This window comes from Poecilia reticulata, chromosome 23 (assembly GCF_904066995.2).
Source record: "Poecilia reticulata chromosome 23, P_reticulata-male-v2, whole genome shotgun sequence".
Lineage (NCBI taxonomy): Eukaryota > Metazoa > Chordata > Actinopteri > Cyprinodontiformes > Poeciliidae > Poecilia > Poecilia reticulata.
This window is the reverse complement of record NC_088852.1, coordinates 16774284-16793608: the sequence shown is the minus strand read 5'-3', so window position 1 is coordinate 16793608 and position 19325 is coordinate 16774284. Positions and strand designations below refer to the sequence as shown.

Genomic DNA, 19325 nt, shown 5'->3' with positions numbered 1-19325 from the left:
AAACATTTTTTCCCTTCTGCCAAGTGACATAAAATATTGAGACTTTTTTTTTTAAAAGTGGTCTTCTTGTAATACATTTTTTCTACCACTAGAGGAACTGGAGTTAAACCACAGATTTGATAGTCAAGAGCCTGGTTTCCAAGGACCGCTGTCCCAAAATGTTCCTTGTGGAAAAAAGAAATTATAATTTAGATTTTTCTAAATAAAATTCAGATAACACTCAAACAGGAAGAAAAAAAATTGCCAGACTTAAAAACTATAAAAAGGATATCTTGCCGGGCTTCCATACAAAACAATAAAAACCTTGCCATATCCACTCTGAAAAGGCCAATCTAAAGTCAAGTTTTTGCATTCAGAAAAAAAGAAATTGATCCACACAACGCTGACTGTTGTCTTACACAAGGCTTTGAATCCAGCTCCATTCACGGCTTTAATCACTACCAGACTTTACGGTCTGCTCCGGTTTTTGTCTGGGCAGAGCGCCGAGTCATCTTTGCCCAGTTTCCTTCATCGGAGAAACATTTCAGATCCGATCAGATCTGAGGCGGAAAACTACAGAGACCAATTTCCTTTGCACCTCCAGTTCAGCAGTTTCCAATCTGCTGAAGGCTTAAAACAAAGGCGGGATGCATATGGTGTGTAGGTAAAAGTACGATCGCTTATATCTGGAATGATAATGATAATGAAGGCTTTCAGTGCTGCAAAGACATGTTTCCACCTGCAGCTAATCTGCCTGGAAGGAAAACATACATAAAGCATGTCACTCTGTGTATGCAAGGTACAATTATACTCCAGATCCTCTACAGGATGTTGAATTCATCACTACATACTGACTTCTGACTTCCTGGAGGAGCCTCCTCTCTGATTGGCTGGTGAAAGAAATGTCCTCAGATCTGTTTGACATTCATCTGACCTGAGTGGAATTACAATGACAGAGATGAGGATAGGGCTGAGGTCTCCCTCTGGGAGGAGTTCCCGTCCTGCAGAGCAGCAGACAGCTTCTCCTTCGGATTAGATTCCATCCTCACTCCCTCCTGGAATTAAAAACAGAACCAGCACACTGGTTTCTGACCATGCCTTTCCTCAAGTACATTTTAAATTGTTGCTTAAAAAAAAAGAAGAAGAAGAAGAAGAAGAGAGCAGGTTCTAAAAGGAGTCTAGCTGTCCCTTTAAGAAGTTTATCAAAAGATTTGAAAATCAGACAAATCCACTGTCGGCTTGGAAAAGACACAAAGTGCTATTTTCAGGGATTTGTGGCCTCTGCAGTTTAATAAGCTAGGTTGAAAAAAAAATCTGTATGGCTTATGGCTCTAATTGGGCCTCTGTCTCTTTAAAAACTCTGGCTCTTTCTGAAACTCCGCCTTCAGGAAATCATCACAGCATGGCTCTTCTATTAACCCTTTGGCAATGTTTTTACCAGCTTTGCTCTGCAAAGTGTCTCCTATGAAGAGCTCAGCTGATGTGCGGTTCCACCAGGTGTTTGCTAATCGCTGCTGGCTAGTCTGAAGGAGTGGAGTCAGGGAGCTGCGGGAAGGGAAGCTTGGAAACTGCAGCTCTGAGGAGGAGTTGCGTCTTGAAGGCGGAGCTTGGTCCGCCCGGGTCTTTTGTGCGGCTGAATGGTTGCCATGGAGACTAAAGGATTTCTCAAACATGCACGAAACAATCGAAGCAACACTCCATGTATTTTAGTGATGAGGGAATAACATTGTAATATGACGTGAAGCTCAAAAACAGTGGATTTTACAGAACGCTGTGGTCACATCAGTTATAGATTTGAGTCATAATTTTTTTTAACTCGTCCTCCCCGTCCTCCTCATGCCAGATCTTTGGTCTCCCCCAATAGCTTCCATTTTAGTGGCAGCATGAAAAAAAAAAAAAAAAATCAGGTGCTCAAAGTGGCACAGTCTCTTCTCTTTTTCCCTCCCAGTAGCAATGGAAATACCATCAGCTTTCATCCTCTGGATGAACCTTTCACTCCCCTCCCTCCGTCTCCTCCCCCTCTTCTCCTCCCTTCCTGGCTCGCCCACCTTCCTCCCGTCCATCCTTCCATCCAGCCTCAGTCCTGCTCTGATAGGTGTGCTGTTCAGTCCCACACGGATCTGGCTTTTCTCCCTCAGAATGTCCTGGACTCGAGCATTGGTCTCGTCTTCGCTCTCCATCCTCCTCATCATCACCTGTAAGTACCTCGGCAGCACAAAAAGGATCAGCAACGTCCCGCCTTCACAGTTGGGAGAAAAAAAAATTGGAAGAATTCAGAACTATTTTTTATTTTAGTTTCAAATCTATGATTGTATTTTCTTATCTTGTTTTTTTTTGTTTGTTTTTTAAGAAAGTTTTACAGTAGCATCACACATCTTTATGTATAACTAGCTTGTTACACTTTTGTTCCTCTATAAGGATCAAAAAGGCAATAATTATCATATTTTTAACATAAGTTCAAAATATGATAAATATGATGTTAAAAAAAATACGAAATTTAGTTTTTTGTTACATTTCTGCTTAAAAATAAATAATTAATGTTATACATAACATTCTTCCTGTAATATTTATTTTAGGTGCAGCATGAATAATAATTGCTTTATAGTTCTGAATTAAGCGGTTAAATCATGTCATGAATTTTCAAAGGATAAAATGATTTATCTAAATGAATCAAGTGACTGTTGTCCCATTTGAAGTTAAAAGTAAAAAATGTCCAAACTGGTTTGTGCCAGAAAAATGAAGCGAACTTGTCTTAGCTGCAATATGGCTGCCGTTAGCAATAGCTTTAGCAATATACAGTTTTCTTTTCTTTTCTGGGAGTTTGTGGTTAAATCAGTTTCAAATTTCAAACTGCACAACATACAGGTCTGTCCATGAGCTTATAGTGCTTAAATCTATAAAACGCTAAGAAATACACTTACGGCTTCTGTTGCTAATAAAAGTTAGCCGTGGCGCAGATTTGCCCATTTTCAGTGAAACAAAGTTCAAAAGTTTGCAGTTAAGAGGAATCCATCTCACTTATGGAGTTTAATGATTTTATTCTAATTTATACACATTTTAAAAAAAAAAGATTAGATAATTTATAATTTAATTAATTTAGAAAATGGATGGATGGATGGATGGATGGATGGATGGATGGATGGATGGATGGATGGATGGATTGATTAATTAATTAAATCAATAGCCAACAAAGGCCTGGACAATCCTTTTTATTTCCTCTCGCCTTCGAAACATTTAGTTTCCCTTTGAAAGGAATAAAGTATTTTTAATTTGAATTAAACACTATAAACAGCATGTCCAGAGCTTTTTACTCCCCTTTGCATTACAATCGCCCAAGATGGAGACAAGCAGGGCTGGCCAAAGGCAATGCTACTCCACCAAGGCCCCCTAAAAACTCAACATTTTTGGTGCTTTATCATGATAACTTGATAAAGTTAGCATGGTATTTGCTATTATAACAATGAATAATACAAACTAAATGCTTTTACAAATGGAAAAACAATTTGTATTGTTTTTAGTCACGCAAATAATTAGTTAATCTCTTCCTGCTGATAGCTGCTGCCACTCTTGGGCAAATTTAAAATATATAATTTATTGTTCACTGTAAATTTAGTGTTTATCAGCTGATGTTACATTCAAATGGTTAAAATAATATGGCACACTTTAATGCCACTGAAATATTTAATGCTAATAGTAATGATACTAATGATATGCTACCCATAGAGTAGCTTAGGAATGATCAGTCATCTAGTGTTGACATGTTGGCATCATGGGCCCCAAATGAAAATCAGCTCAGGGCCCTAGGCTTTGACCGGCCCTGGAGACAAGCGTAAAAACTGTTCAAACCTTACCCGATTATTCTACCCTGAATATCATTAAAATACAATCTAAAGAGTCGATAGCAGTTTTTCTTCTCCATCCTTTCCAGTTTCTGGTGTGGTGAAAAGCGCCGCGGTTCGGGATGACTCCAAACCTGCAGATGCTCAAGGTAATTAATGTCTGCTCGGCCTTTACCGTCTACAGCTCCTCATTTTTTTATGTGATTTTAAACTCCCCATCCTGTCATCTCCAGGAGCTGCGCGGCAGGTATTTATGGCCGAGTCAGACGCCTCAAACTTCTTCAGTCAAAAACGCCGCAGTCGCCGTTCACCCAAGTCCTACACCGAGGTCCAAGGTAGGTGTAGTAAAATCTGGCCTAAGCCATGTCTATGGCCGCAGTGGAATAACAGGTTTGTTTGGGTAATTTGATTTATTTTTGGTGTTAGTCACTGTGGCATGCCCCTATGTAGCTGCAGTAGTAGTTACGGCCTATATCAGACACACTCGGCCTGTCGTTAAGGAGCTGAGATAGAGAGCGGTGGATTTATTGGTCTGTGGCGGGACTGGGACGGTGATATGGTTTGTTTCGACTGCGAGCTCTCAAAGTTCAGGAGAATAACAGACGCTCCACTATTTGTGGTTCGACACCAAGACAGAGTCTCTCACGAGCTGGAAACTGCACAAGGAGTCACAGGATACTGTGGAGCGACTTCTGCCTCGTCGGGTTTCTCAGAACAAAACGTTCCCTCTTCAGTAGCCACCATATAGAAAGCAACTTCAAAGCACTGAAACCCAGACATGCTGCAGTCGGAATAATGTACAGAATTTCTTTATTTTAAACATTTCTACAGCTCATGTCAATAATGCATAGGAACGTCTGTATCTGTCAGAGCAGAGGACAGCTGTTTTCATAAGTTTAAAATATCGAAAATTTCTAATTAGCTAAAAAGTAGCCAATTCTAAACTTTGTATACAATTAGTTACTTTTCCAATCATTTTTATTTTGGATGTATGATGTTACATAAGTCACAGAATTCTCACTTGTGAATAACTCAGGAATAAAAATGCTCCTGATTTTAAGAAGTAAACCAGTACTGTCCCCAATAGAGGTTTTCCAATGTGACTCAGTGCCCAGGGTAGCACACCCTGGGGGGCGTTATCTGTCCGTTGCGCCCAGAACAAGTTTGACACTCATTTGCCAACTTTAATTAGTCTGTGAAAATCCAGTTAACAGGGAGTTGGCATCTCAAAGTATGAGCACTTTCAGAAAACATAGCTGTAGCCAGGCTAGCCAATCACGTTGATTGTCATTCAACATGACACTAGCCAAAATTTTAATACGACAGATTGTTTAAAACACACTTTGCGATCTGCAAACCTTTTTCTCTCATACGATCCAAACCTTTTGCCACAAGCTAAAATTGCCAAGTTGAATGTTTTCTTCGGCCACAAAACTTTTAATTATTATTATTGTTATTATTTTTATGTTTACCAGATATTTTGTAGAAAAGGGATTTGTAAATCTTTGCAGACGCAAAACAGAAAAAAGTGTCTTGCCTTGTTAACAGGAAAGCATAACTTCCTAATTTTAGGGGATAATTGTTATTTTTTAAATTATGTTATTGATCTTGGGGAAAAAAAGAACAACTTCAGGGTGCAGCGATTGAGTCACTTTTTCTTCAAAAACACTTGCAGCATTTAGTTAACTTGGGTGTGGCCATCTCTGAATTAAGAGTAAAATCACCAGACCTTTGTGATCCGATTTACTGTGAAAATAAATTGAAAGCAAAAGACATTAAAGACCGAACACTTTGTGTTAACAGTCTCCATTTGAAGAAGATTTTAATTAGTCTGTGAAAATCTTGGCAATAAAAATTATTTAAGAGTCTATTTGCAACAGCCGTCTGTGCTGGCAGGTCATCTGTACCATTCTGAAATTGGGCCGCAAACCGCTTTAATCTGTTTGTGAAAAGACAAACTAAGGGGTTAGGAGTGGAGGTTCTCAGGAACACTTTGTGGGTGTTGGCAGCTTAGAAGGAGGGGGGGAGAAAAAATATATAGAGCTGCAATAACGGCCTGTTTATTTGAAGCTCTGGCAATTTATAACTAATTAAACCAGTTACACACATCGTTGTGTACAACATGTTAATGTGTTCCTTTACCATTTAATTACATAAAATACAGAGAAAAAAACACTCTTACTGACTTGTAATGGTAACAGTGGTTAGCCAGCTCACTGAGCGAGCCAATCCCATTTGTTTTCAGACTTAAAATGGCAACGCAGTTAAATTTGGTGTGATGTCATTCCAAAGCCAATAGAGCACAGGATATCAGCACAATGTTTAAAATTTTAAAATAGATCATTAGCCTTCCCCCGAGCTAATAACATGGCTCGTAAAAACACCGTTAGGCTATACGCACTAACTTGACGTCATAGCACCAACATCCAACTGTGCTAATCGAACGTCTTTAATTTTTTATTTTTGTGTCTTTTTATTTATTTGAGAGATAAATGCCAAATAATTTAACAGTTATTGTGGAAAATACAATAAACAAAAAGCTACATATGGTCAGAAGCATCTGGGGAGCAATGCTACAATGCTAGCTTAGCTTGAGCCTAATTATGACGTTTTCTAACTTATTGGCTGCTTTGGAGGGACAGGGCCTTGGCAGACTGAAAGCAGACCTGTGTGTTTACTGTGATGTAATCCATATCTTGTTGCCACTTGTGTTAAATTAGGGGTACAGCTAAAAGTGTAATAAAGTTTAATGTGTGTATCAGCCATGCTCTGCCTGCATGGAAAAGAACTGCTGATTTGATACAAAGAGAAGTAAAGAGAGATTACATAAAGCCAAACCCAGCTCACTCAATTATTTAGGTGTTTATACTTATTTGAGTATATTTGGTTTCCTCTATTAACCGGGTAAATACCGCGTAAATCTGATGAGACTCTTGAATTAAATACCTTTGGTCAAAACTGTCTAAGTTGGTTCAGATGCTTTCTTGTTCTCCTGATTTCTGCGTCAGGTTAGATGTTTTTAGGTGGAAAGTCCTCCCCACCCTGCGACAAATGAAGCGAGACTTTAAATTTACTGCTGATCTGCCAAAAGTTTTATCCACCTTTCAGCTGTTACTAGATCAGCCTCAATCCACATACAGTATTCATGGATGACAATGAATTTTGAAAGCTGAGATGACAAAGAACAGGTATAAATATAGCCTGATAAAAACCATGCCTCTTTCTTCTATGCTTTGCTTCGTGCAGCGGGTTTGGGGTCTGGGTTTTGGAAAAAGGATTGCTAACAGAGTTGAGGTTTTAAATGTTTTATGCTATGAAGCTTACCGGGAAAAAAATAAGCTTACCAGAAATTGTCTGCACTGTAAACAACCATTCTCCAATGCAAAGGGAGAAGAGCCAAACCAAACGAGGCAGCTGTTAACGTTAATTCAATATTTGGCAGCGTGGCCAACGCTGGCTGAACGAATCCGTTCACTTCCTCCGCCGCCATTGATAAAACATACAAGTTTCCCGTTTTGACCTGAACTAAAAAGAAAGACTAAAATGTGTTTATCTTTTCTCCACCACAGCCGAGCAGAGAATGAAGCGAGCTGCCAGCGAGAGAAGGAGGGAGTATAACGAGGAACAGAGAGACGAATACGAGAACTACCTTGAGGAAGACCGTGATGGTGAGACAATAAGTTAGACCCCGGCACATGCTTTCAGAAAACCCAACACTCTAACGACATGGCTGAACAAACAACGCATTAAGAAGCAGCTGAACAGCTTCAGTTCGGTCTTGGAGAAGGATGATTCCTCCGGACCGCAGGACGACGCCTGGGAGGCCGCGCGCATTCAAAGCGTCTATTTGCGGTCCACCGAAAGCTGACAATCATCTCCGGAGTGGTCAGAAAGCTGTGATATGCTTGCAGTCACAGTTTCTAAACTGAGAACTATTTACCATAAAAATGTGATTTGGCTTCATATGAAGGATGTTCAGGGAGGCTCGTGGAGAAAACAACAAAGATAGCTGCCAGTTTCATTTATGTGTAACCATTAGGGCTTATCTTTAGTTGTCTTCTGACGGGAAATGCCATAAAAAAAAGAATGAAAAGATAGATGTATGCAAAATCCTTGCATCTTTAAAGAAGTGTCCACAGAACATTGCTTCACACCCTTAGTGGCACTTCTGGTGTAAAAAGGTTTATAGCTGTACTTTAAATTGATTTGACATTAAACTGAAAAACCTGCAGACAAGAAAGCAATACCCAAGATCTCCCGGCCGGCATCCCTGATTGCAGTACCAACATATGATTAAAAATGCAAGAACTTTAAAAGAAGGTTGTGGTAGAAAACCAAAATTGCCCCCTATACATGCAAGAATAGTAGTGTGAGAGGCAAAGTGGAAGCCAACCATCACTACCAAGGCTGGTACTTTTGGCAAACCAGTATCTTCAAGAAGACATGTGAACAGAGCACAATGATGGTCTCTGGATACCAAGCAAGGCTTATCAGGCTTTTCAAAATCAGAAGCGCAACTAAATTGCTCATGTATTTAGTGGTTAATAAAGGCAAAATTGGACAAGGAAGGAAGGATATTGATTATGTTTGGCGAAGTGACCAACATGACGTTATGTGACAACTAACTTTGAAATCATGAATGGCGACAGAACTGTAATTCTTTAAGGCTCAATGCCAAAGAATTTTTCAAGCTGTGTTAGAGTAGCTTTCGTTCTACAAGTAATGGTTCTACATTTTTCCTTGGGTTCTACTTTGAGATCGAGTCTCTGAGGAGGTCCAACATTTCAGAGAACTGGTTTAGCAGTTAGTTTTTTCTGGCGAACTGAGTTTAAGATTTCAAAGAAAATGTCAGCCAATGTTTCTCAAAAAATTTATTTTATAGAAAAACAACGTTGAATATAATACATATAATTTATAGCCGTTAAATCAAACTAAATATGGACCCAATTGGAGTTGCTTCCACTTAGCTGGCAGCTTTCCCACCATTTTGGCATCAAAAGAGTTCAGGAATCTAGCAAGTGGAAAAATATTAGCAATGATCAAATACGTGTGAATCATAACTTTGGTAAGTTCATAGTTTATGTTCTTCATAGGCATTTTTTTCCCTTAAGAGTCAGGAAATGTGCTAGCTTACAAAAGTAGCATTAGCTAAAACACTACAAGCTGCAGTAACATAAATGTCTTTTTTTTTTAACAGAAGTAAATGAGAGGTCAAGAGAGATGAACGAGCAGCTGCGAGAGTATCACTACGACGGCCTCCATCCTCGATTCTACTGGTTTCACTGAACACGTGACTTCGTGTAAAGATTTCCATCTCTTCTTTATAGCAACAAGGCGCCTGTATCAATGGCAAATGGCTGATATATGATATATGAGAGCAAGCGCTAAAGTTATTCATGTATGTGTAAGACATTAAGCTACGTTAAGTTTTCCACAAACCTTATCCTATTTTCATAATTTTGAAGTTGTGCCACACGTGTAATGTGTTTTAATTGCGCAGTTTTTCTATGGGAAGCTATGAGTTTTGCATGCTTTTTAAAATGGTTTTTACATGTGCATACTGTAGGAACTACAGTGCAGTTGATGGCAGTGTGGTTTGCGCCGACTTTCATGTATTTAAGTTGCAAAGGAATAAAGACCAGCGTCCATGAGGCTACCTTGCCTCCACAATGTCTGGTATTTGGAGTATTTGAAAGGAGGGAAGCGGGGTGGAAAAATAAAAATGAAGCAAGCTGCTGAAGACATCAGGCTGCAATGAATCTCACATTCCAGAGAGGAAATATCTGACACACACTGGATGGAAGAGACCAACAGAGAAGTGAGAAAATCATATAAAGAAGACAAAGTGTTAGTGCTGAGAAATGACAATCCCAAAGAAAAACATAGAGCAACAGTTCTTTTATATTTGCACTGGGTACTGGAGGTCTTAAAGCGAAGAGTTGCAGGGCAGCCAAATGGATTAAGCAGTAGAGCCGCCAACACACACACACAGTCGTGTTTTTGTGACTTGTGGGAACTTTACATTGATTTCCAATCATTTTCTACAACCTAACCTGTACCCGTATCCCTAACCATCACATACCTAACCCCCAACCCCAAAACAGCATTTCCCCTTATGGGGTCCAAGAAAATGTCCTCACAAGGAGCAATGGCCCCCACAACCCCACATTGTAGACAGAAATAGGTTCCCCACAAGGATATAAAAACCTAGTTCATACACACACATACACAGAAAGTGGTAGAGAGCGTTTGCTGATTGATTTCATGCTTCAATTCACTGTTCCAAGAATCCTACAGAGCTAGAAGGGTGTATTTCTATAGAGCTGTTATCTCTTACTTTGAATTGAAAAACTTCACAGAAGCTCCTGTGTTCAGGTTTTTGAACTTTAATAGTTACGGTGCTGCTGCCAAACTGCAACAAATCATTTTATATGTAAAAATACTAAATACACTGTGAGCTGTTCCACAGTATTAAAGCTGCAGTACGAAACTTAGAAGAAATGTTTTTACATATTTGTTGAAACTGTCTCAATGTGGTGACATTGTGGCATGAGACATGTTTAAAAAAAAAATTATAAAAAGATCCCCCACCTTCTGCCTTTAATCACAACCAATCAGAGCCAGGAGGCGGGTCTTAGCGCTGTCTAACATGCTTGTGCCAACATAAGTTATACTTCTGTGTTTTTGCTAAACCAGAAGTTATTTTTTGAGTAGGGTTACACTTAGTTGACCTCTTTTTTAATATATTTTGAGTTTGTCAACTTTTCTGGGAGTGACATAAAAACCCACCTTGAAGACATTTTTCCTGTGGTGTCTAAAGTTTCACTGCTTCATCCACATTTCTGTAGATTTGTATCACTGCAACTTATTACAAATTCAGAAATTAAAGTTATAACTGTGATCCAAGTTTAAGTCAATTCATAAAATTTGCGGTTATGTTTGAAGAAGTAAAGCACGTTTCTATGTTCTCTGTTAAATGACCTTGAAGCTGATTTATCCCTTCCAAAACAACTTATAGCTTTTAACAGATTTACAAAGACAGATTTTTTTTTCTAATTGAAAGTATTTTTAGTTGAAATATTGCACACTAATATGTTTTCAGAAAAAGGAGTGTAGGGTAATTTTTTTTTAATTGGAAAACAAAATTGAATTTGGAAAAATAAGTTATTAAATGATAATTCTGTAACTTTGGACAAATTGAAAAGGTGGATGAAAACATTCTCTTTTGTTTTTCTTAAAAGAAGAAAATAAAAAACTATATAAATAATTTTTCTCTCATTTTTACTCCCAAAGTTTTCAGGTTAACTTTTCCATTAAAAAGGATAAAAACAAACTTTTACATGACACTTTGTAAAGTCTTGCTTTATTCAGCCTGTTTACAAATTCAATACCTTAAAAACGTCTGAATATCCTTTAAAAAAAACATTTAAATTTAAAATTTGATTTAAAAAACATGTTGCTACATAATTATACGAAACTCAACGCTGGTTCTTCTCGGAGGTGAGAGTTCATTTCAAGCTGTTGAGGAACTTGGCGTGCTCCTCTCCTCGAGGCTGGAGAAGCTCGCCTCCGATCTTGGGTCCAGTTTTCTCCTGAAAGAGAACATCCAGAACCTCAGCTCAGGTCTCCCAGCATGCATTGTGCTTCTCCTCTCCTGTGGTTCTGTCTTACCTTCAGCATCCCGTCTCGCTCCCATTTAAACAGCCCACAGTTGCTGGAAATGACATCAGCTCAGTTTAGTCTGCGGTTCTGGGTGAGGGTGAAGAGGAGGAAGAGGAGGAAGGGTGTCCGGGGTTACCTGCAGTGTTTGTGTGGCAGTCTGTCCAGAGCGATGGCCCTCTGTCCACAGGGACATCTGAAGAAGCGCTTGACGGCGTCGTGCCACCGCAGCTCATGGTTCTCAGTCACGCAGCGATCCGCCGGCTTGAAGTAGGTGTAGCTGCACTGGAGGTGTAGGAGCGAGAAGATGGGGGGGAAAAAATCAGACTCCGGAATGACAGATGGAGGCGTTTCTAACGGCAACGCCACGGTGTACCTTTCTGCAGGTGACAGCCCGACACTTCATCTCTCTGATTGCCTTCATCTTGTCCTCCATCTGCTCCTTCTTCACCAGAATATTGAAGTAGCGCTCCTGCAGCTGGTACTCTGACTGCAGGAAGCAGGAAGCAGCCTCAGTTATCTGGATCTCTCCTTAAAGCTAAACATTAAAAAAAAGAAAGAAAATGTAATAAAATCTCGGGTTGTACCGCTTGGAGCGCGACGCTGTGACGAGATTTGGCATTGAGGATCTTCTGGAACTCCTCGGACTCGACGTAGCGCTGCTGCTCACGTTTCTTTTTCAGGGCGGGCTCCTCCTCCTCGTTACCGGGCAACCCGCCTGAGCAGGTGTGACAAAGGAGGAGTTCTTTAGGTACTCAGAAATCATTTCAACCAAGGATACAAAACATTAATCAACTTATGATCAATGGTTTATTAGATTAAAAAAATCTCTAATCGATTTAAAAAATAAATCTGCTTCTTTCAGTGTTGTAGTTTGGCAGCCATCCAGCAGAGGGCGCCGCTGGTCATGCATATGCAGAACCAATTGTTTGTCCTCAGCATCTCTGGAGGCTGAGGACAAACGTCAAGCTGAGGAGGTGACTATACTACTTATACTTATACTACCTTCCAAAAATAATGGCCTATGTCATTTTGGCCAAAAGTAATTTTTCCAAATAAAAAACATAATAATCACCACCTCCTTTTTTGCCAAAAGATTGATATATAATCAAATTATGACATTTAGGTGTTTTTTCCCAGCTAATAAGTTTATTTAAAACAGGGGCAATGTGCCAAAAATATTAATAAAACATGCCTAACACCAGATATAGGTCTAGATGGTTTCCATCTATGATTCCAGGGCAGGTGAGCTAATAAAGTAATATATCATAAAACATAAATTGAAAGTCATGTTTTACCAATATATCTTAGTTTCTGAGAAAACCACGATTTTCTGTTTATTCAGTCAGTATTTAATAAAGCGTAACACAAAATTTTAAATTGTATTGATATTATAAAAATTCAATATATTATGAAAAATGTGCCCTTTATGTTTTAGAAACACTTCATGCCATCTTGATATAAGGGAAAATGCAGGTTTTTAGTAAAACTGCTGCTTATCAATTAATTGTTAGCCGGTCGATAAGATCAGTTAACTTTAGATGAACTCAATCTATAATAACTTAAAGTGCGAACACTTCTGTACGCACCATTTGGGGACGTCCGATTCTTCTCTACTCGGGCGTTGATGTCGCTGCTGTCGCTCCTCTTCCTCTTCACGGCGTTGGGGTCTTCCCTCTCCAGCGCTGCTCCTTTCCCCCTCAGCTTCTTCAGAGCGGCCAGCTTGGTGGCTGATAGGCTGAGAGCGCTAGGAGGCGGAGCCTGAGGCAGGCTGTTGTCAAAGAAAAGAATGTCGTCCCCTTTGGAGAAGCCGCGGCCCAACGTCGGGGCGTCCGACGTCGCCGTGGGAACCTCCGAGGCAGCCTTTGGGGACGTCAGACCGGCTCGGCCCGGCGTTGTAGCGGTGCTGCCCGGGTTCTGCGGCGCCCTCTGCTGGACTCTGTGCCGGCGGCTCTCCAGGAGCTCCCGCTGCCTCTGCTTCTGCTGCTTTAAGAGGTCAGACGCAGAGATGGACTGAAGCGGAGCTCCGGATGCATTTCTGGAGGCTGAGGACAAACGTCAAGTTCAGGAGGAGTATTATTATTTTTATTCTAATACTTAATAATAATAATATTATTATTCTTCCAACCCAGCTGGTTGTCCTGCTCCAGGTGTTTCTTCAGCTGCAGAGCTCCTGGGGTTGGTATCGTCATCAGGCTCTTAAACTCGTTGGAGCATCCGGAAACTTCCCCAGACTGCATACCTGGTAATCGCCAGAAAACTGAGGTCTCACATCAGATTTTTTTTATAAACAGCTCAACTTTTCTCTGTATTTTTTAAAGACATAAAGCGAAAACGCTGAGCGCTGAGGTAAACCATACCGATCTTCTTGGCCTGACTGATGAGCTGAGCCGATCCTCTCACAAACAGCTTGTCCAGGGTTTTCTGGACCGGTTTGGTCGGTTTAGATGCAGTCCTGCAACACACTTCACTCGTTACTGAAGCTGCAGATGTGTTTTACTGAAAAACTAAGACAATTCTGAATTCATTTCAACATTATTTACAAAACAAACATCTGAAACATGGTGTGTGAACGAGTCTGTTGGAGCTTAGCCAGAATCTGGAAACATCAACATTCAAGATATTGGCAGGCAGCCTGTCCAGTAGCAGTCAGTGTTGCAACAATTCTAAAGAAACCTCTGACTCAAGACTGTTGCTGTTTGACAGACTCATAACTGCCATGACATGCTAACAGCTCAATAGCCTACATGAAGTGCATGCCATATGTTTTGGATTATTATTTGTAAAAAGAAAATATGAAAACCATACAGAATTTTCTTCCTACTTCACAATTATGCACTACTCCGTGTTGATCTGTCATATAAAATATATATACAATATTCATGGTTAATTAATGTTTCACCAACTCAAATTTAAAAGCTTTTTAAGACAATTATGAATGGAATTGAAAACTTGCATCTTCACAGAAATGTATGAACTTTGCCTAGGTAACTGGAGATGAATTTTCACTTACATTAGCTAGATACCTAGCTAGCTAATGTAAAAGTAGCAAGGGTATATTAGCAGCTAGGTAGTGGTATTCTCAACTGCCTCAACTCAGAACACAGGCAACTCAAACTTTTGCCTGACTGTAAAGTCCCATGAGGACAAGAATAAATAAATTAAATACAAGATTAAATAGTCCTGCCACAACCAAATTTAAGACCCAGGATTAATGCATTTAAGGTCAACTAACCTTTATTTAATGAATTCAAGACACTTTAAGGCCTAAAATGTAATTTTAGCTACATGGATTCCAGACTTTTTTGTGGATACTCTAAAACTAAGCCTGAGCTGAGTAGAACCTTTACATTAACTTGGATTGTAGTTTCAGCAGGACTCACAGGGAGGCGGCGCAGGCAGCAGAGGAGACCCCCCCGTAGTAAAAGCCGTCCTGACACAGACGCTCTCTCAGGCTGCCCCCCTTCCCGCTCCCCTTCACCCGGTTGGGGGCTTTCCCGGAGAACGACGACTGCAACTCGGCCCTCTTGGAGCTCATCTTCTGGTACTGGGCCTTGACGTGGTACTGGCAGTACTGGCACTCGTACTGCAGAGAGGGTCAAGTGGTTAGCATCGGACGAGACAGCCGGATTGGAATGTTGTGGCAAATGGAGGGCTACCATGTTAACGATCTGAGAGCACGGCTCCCCGCTCTTCTTCACCGCCTTGCAGATCCCAAAGTCCAGAGCTTCCCCCATCACCAGAACCTTCTGAGGATGATCTACCGTCAGACTGACCTGCAGGCCAACCAGGGTGTTAGCAGCGAGGGACGATTGGGAATGAAGCTCAGTTTCAGAGTCTCTAAGGGTGCGTTCACACCAGTCCTGTTTAGTCCGCTTTAATTGAACTCTAGTTGGTTTGCCCAAAAGGTCCTGTCTGTTTGGGAAAGTTGGAACGCACAATAGAACTCTGATCATCCTAGAAAAATTGGTTGGACTGAAATGAAGTCTGGCTCAGTTTCAATGCATATGTGAACGTCAAGCAGACAAGCAACTGCTCCAAAAGCAGGAAGCAGATGCTAACACAAAGAATTCTGGGTAAATACAGCCATAACAAACATGTAAATATAGTACTCATGGGAGAAATAGTTTGTGGTGTTTTACCAAAGACAAAAGACAAATCCTACAACCACTAAAATATAAGGCCACTACGTTTTTGGGAAGAAGATAGTTGTGCTCAGTGTCTTGCTGTGAGGTTTTCCTGTCGTTTCCTTCAGTGGTTCTTGGTGCAGCACCACCACAGGTGAGGAAGGGAACAGGTAGGGTTTGATGGTTTGACTCGGTGTGAAAATGAACCACAACAGCTGGAAATGGAACAGATGTTTTGGTCCCCAATCAAACAGAGTCTACTGGCCTACCAGGTGTGAAAACAGCCTGAGAGTGTGTACCTCACCCCGTCGTAGCCGTCTCTCTGCTTCATGGGGTTGGGGTTCAGGATTCCTATGACCGTGCCGGGTTCCATCTTCCAGTGCTCCTTGTGGACGTCACCGAACAGCAGCAGGGACACAAACACGTCCAGGTTGTGGAGGTCATTCAGCTTCCAGACGCTGAAGGTTTTGCCCTGCAGAGAGAAGGTTGAGTCATGAAACCAATGGGAGGTCAAGGGTCGGGCGGCGGTCACGGCAATAACATAATGCATCACAACATACGCTGCTGCTGCTTTGGGGCGTAGCTTTGCTGACCAACACGGCGAACGTCACCCAGTCGCTGTCCTCCAGCTTCTCCCGCTTCAGCCGCTCCGGCACCTGGGACAGCCGGATCAGCCGCCGGTCGGCCATCTTTCGCTCCATCTCGCTTGAGGAAACCCGCGGCTTCCTGATGAAGCATCGACCGAAAGCATCGTTTCAGACCTCAGTGCTCCACAACTCAATGAACCAATGACCACCTAAATTCTATGTTTTTAAACAGCATTACACAGGCTAGCGGCTCTGACCTGAGCCGCAGTCCTGAGTACTTCTCCACCCCTACGTCTTTAGGAACAGGAGGCAGAGCCGCTGGCTTAGATGGTTTAGGTTCTCCACCCGCTGTGGTTCGAGTGTCGGACGGAGGGGGAGAGAGCAGGTGACCGCCCGGCTCGCTGGCGCTCTCTAGTGGTTGGAAGGAGCTGCTGATCTTCACCTCCACCAGTGGTTTCCTATCTTCTGAAAACAGCACATAAACGCAACATGAAATCCAAGGACAGCTTTCATTCAGAGTTGAATGGACCAGGGTGAGTCAAAGAGTGAAGGTGTGACCTGGAGGTGAAGCTGTGGCCTGGTGAGCCACTCTTGATTTACGTTTGAATGAGTCTGCATTGCTGAGCTGAGAGAGGAAGTCTGAGGATTCCTGCAGCTTGGAGCTCCCCCCTGTGGCCGGAGCAGATAAAGACGCTGAAACTGGAAGAAAAAGTCACAAGAACATCCACTGGAAATACAGAACTGGTGAAGAGTTTACAGCACCGATGGTATTTACTCTGGGTCTTTAGGTTTCAAAGTTCTGCTTCGAATTATTGTTTTTAAAAATGATTGGAGTTTATTGTTGCACTTTTATACACATAAATATAAAAAAATCATAATAACTAAATAAAACAAATTGTAAATTGTAAAACAATGTAGTAAAACAAATAAAAATCATTTTAAAAGTTTATTATTGCTTAATTATAATGGGGCTTAAACAAGCCACAATATAAAAAATAGTAAAAATGTGTTGCTTAACTGTAAATAACCTTTTTTTGCTTTGTTTTTTTATTTTTGCTTAAATATAAATATTTAAATAAATTATGATAAATTCAAACAGTTAATTTTGGCTTAATAAATAAGTAGTAATTAGATAAAAGTTTGTTAATTATAAAATAGTTAAAAAAGGAATATTTGTTTTCAAAACATAAATTTACTATTATAAAAATACTAAAAAGAAACCAAAATAATAAAATAAATTTGTTGATTAATTATAAAAATGAGAAATATAAATAATCTTAAATCAGACATTTATTGTTGCATAATTACAAACGTAACAAAAAGAAAACAGAAATAATAGACAAACTTTGATGTTTAATTATATAAAAAATAATGATAAAACAAATACATAAGCTATATAAAAAGAAGCTTATTGTTGCTTAATCATTCTATATCACAACCAACAAGGTTTGAATTCATCCCTAAAAGCCAATCAATGAGTGTTTTCCTGGCCCTCCAGGAGTTGCTAAGCAACACGTTTACCTGCTTGCAGTCCAGCTTTGGCCCGGCTCGGTTTGGGCGCTGGGTTCTGGCTCGGTGTCGGCTTTGATCTCCCTGCTTTGGGAGAAGCTGAACTCTTCTGATTCGCCTGCAGCTGCAGCTGCTGCTGCAGCTTCTGCATCTGCTCCTGCATCCGCCTCAGTTCCTCTGCAGAAAACACAGGGACACATATAATGAAGCAAAAATAAATGAATAAATAAATAAAATAAATCCTCAATGGAACAGAAATCAAATCTGGAGTGAAGTGATGCGAGACAAACCTTGCAAATCCTCTTTGGACCTGCCCAAGTCCGGGCAGGATTCTCTCTCACTTCCTTCTCCCTTCACGTCCTTCTCCTCGTTTTCAATGTCCTCAACGTCCCCAAAGAGTTCCGACACGGCATCCGTCCCCTCGCCGTCCTCTTTGTACTCTTCCTCATCTCCGTTGTCCTCATCAAACAGGCCGTCCAAATCGTCCGCCTGCGGTTCGCCGGTTTCCTCGCTCTCGTCCAGGAGCGCCGTCAGAATGTCCAGGTCGTCCTCACCTCAGGGGGGAAAAAAGCCACTAAGTATTAAACTACAAAAGTCCTTACTTTTAATGTGTGTTAAACTTTATAATACTTACTGTCCATTTTAGAGGGGTTGACTGCAGCTGATCCCAGATGGCAATTCTGACATGAAAAAAATGTGAATTATCTGTCAATCTGAGATGACAGAAATATTTCAACTTTTGAATTAATAAAATAAAAACGAAATCTAGGAGAAACTTAAAAATTGTGGTTGTTACGTTATAAACTGTGAAAGAAAAAAAGATTAGAATTTGAGCAGATCCTAAAATGAATTCATGTATACAGACAATCATGACTATTCATATTCAGATTTCAGATTCATCCAGCAGGCTCTGTGTCTCTGACAATAGGTTGTTTTATTTTGTACAGATCTCGAACCAATCAACAATTTGTGTTAAAATAGGAATAAAGGCCCATCCTGTAAAGATGACCTGTCAGAGGATGTTTGAACCCGACTGGTGCAGAACCGTCATGTATTTAAAGGTTAAAGGTGTGAGAAGCGGAATGTTTTCAACAAGTATGCGTTACATTCTTCACCGACGTCACAGCAGTAAAATGCTAATCCAAACAGCTAACACACGCACGTCGAAAATGAATATGAAAAGTAACACTGTTTAATTACGGAAATACATTCTATTTTCGCGAACACCAAGACAAAAATATATTTTTTAAATATTAAAAATAAAGTACTTTTTCTCCATGTCTGACTCCAAATGTAAGTCGACGCTTACCTCCTCCGTTCGTTGCTGCTCGGTTTCCTGTCTTCTGCTTGCACCGGTGACACCAAACCAAATATTAGAACCTCATAAAATATTACTTTGTTTTCTTTAGGACCGTCTTCCCGTCCGAACCAGGCTGATATTAATTTCATTCACAGACTCGACTAAACTGCTTCCTCACACAGAGGAAAATCTAAACTGGCGCTAAACGAAGGACCCAATGTGTTGTCAAAGAGGAGAAGGGTGTCCAGTGATATGCCTCATTAAAAAAAAAAAAAAAAAAAAAAAGAGTAGAAAAAGAAAATTGGATTGAGACCATTTTGTCATC

At 40.5% G+C, this 19325-nt stretch overlaps 2 protein-coding genes across 5 annotated transcripts; one reads left to right on the top strand and one right to left on the bottom strand.

The window, feature by feature from the left end:
- Positions 1 to 79: 79 nt before the first annotated feature.
- Positions 80 to 9488, top strand: ucmaa (upper zone of growth plate and cartilage matrix associated a). The gene is made up of 5 exons (XM_008401458.3): positions 80 to 2176; positions 3908 to 3967; positions 4052 to 4153; positions 7388 to 7486; positions 9016 to 9488. The coding sequence occupies exons 1-5, from the start codon at positions 1933 to 1935 to the stop codon at positions 9102 to 9104; spliced, it is 594 nt and encodes a 197-aa protein (XP_008399680.2). The 5' UTR covers positions 80 to 1932; the 3' UTR covers positions 9105 to 9488.
- Positions 9489 to 11164: 1676 nt separating this feature from the next.
- Positions 11165 to 19237, bottom strand: mcm10 (minichromosome maintenance 10 replication initiation factor). Of its 4 annotated transcripts, none has more exons than XM_008401455.3 (18): positions 19010 to 19237; positions 18335 to 18380; positions 17991 to 18254; positions 17713 to 17877; positions 16750 to 16890; positions 16449 to 16653; positions 16165 to 16330; positions 15909 to 16076; positions 15137 to 15253; positions 14861 to 15063; positions 13838 to 13932; positions 13606 to 13719; positions 13067 to 13522; positions 12065 to 12195; positions 11854 to 11967; positions 11617 to 11762; positions 11490 to 11532; positions 11165 to 11410 (listed from the first exon to the last, which is right to left on the bottom strand). In XM_008401455.3, the coding sequence occupies exons 2-18, from the start codon at positions 18339 to 18341 to the stop codon at positions 11327 to 11329; spliced, it is 2619 nt and encodes an 872-aa protein (XP_008399677.2). In that variant the 5' UTR covers positions 18342 to 18380; positions 19010 to 19237; the 3' UTR covers positions 11165 to 11326. The 4 variants fall into 4 exon arrangements, with proteins under 4 accessions (XP_008399677.2, XP_008399678.2, XP_081459820.1 ...); XM_008401456.3 differs by having other exon boundaries at positions 16449 to 16656; positions 16750 to 16860; XM_081603694.1 differs by having other exon boundaries at positions 16750 to 16860.
- Between the last annotated feature and the right edge of the window lie 88 nt (positions 19238 to 19325).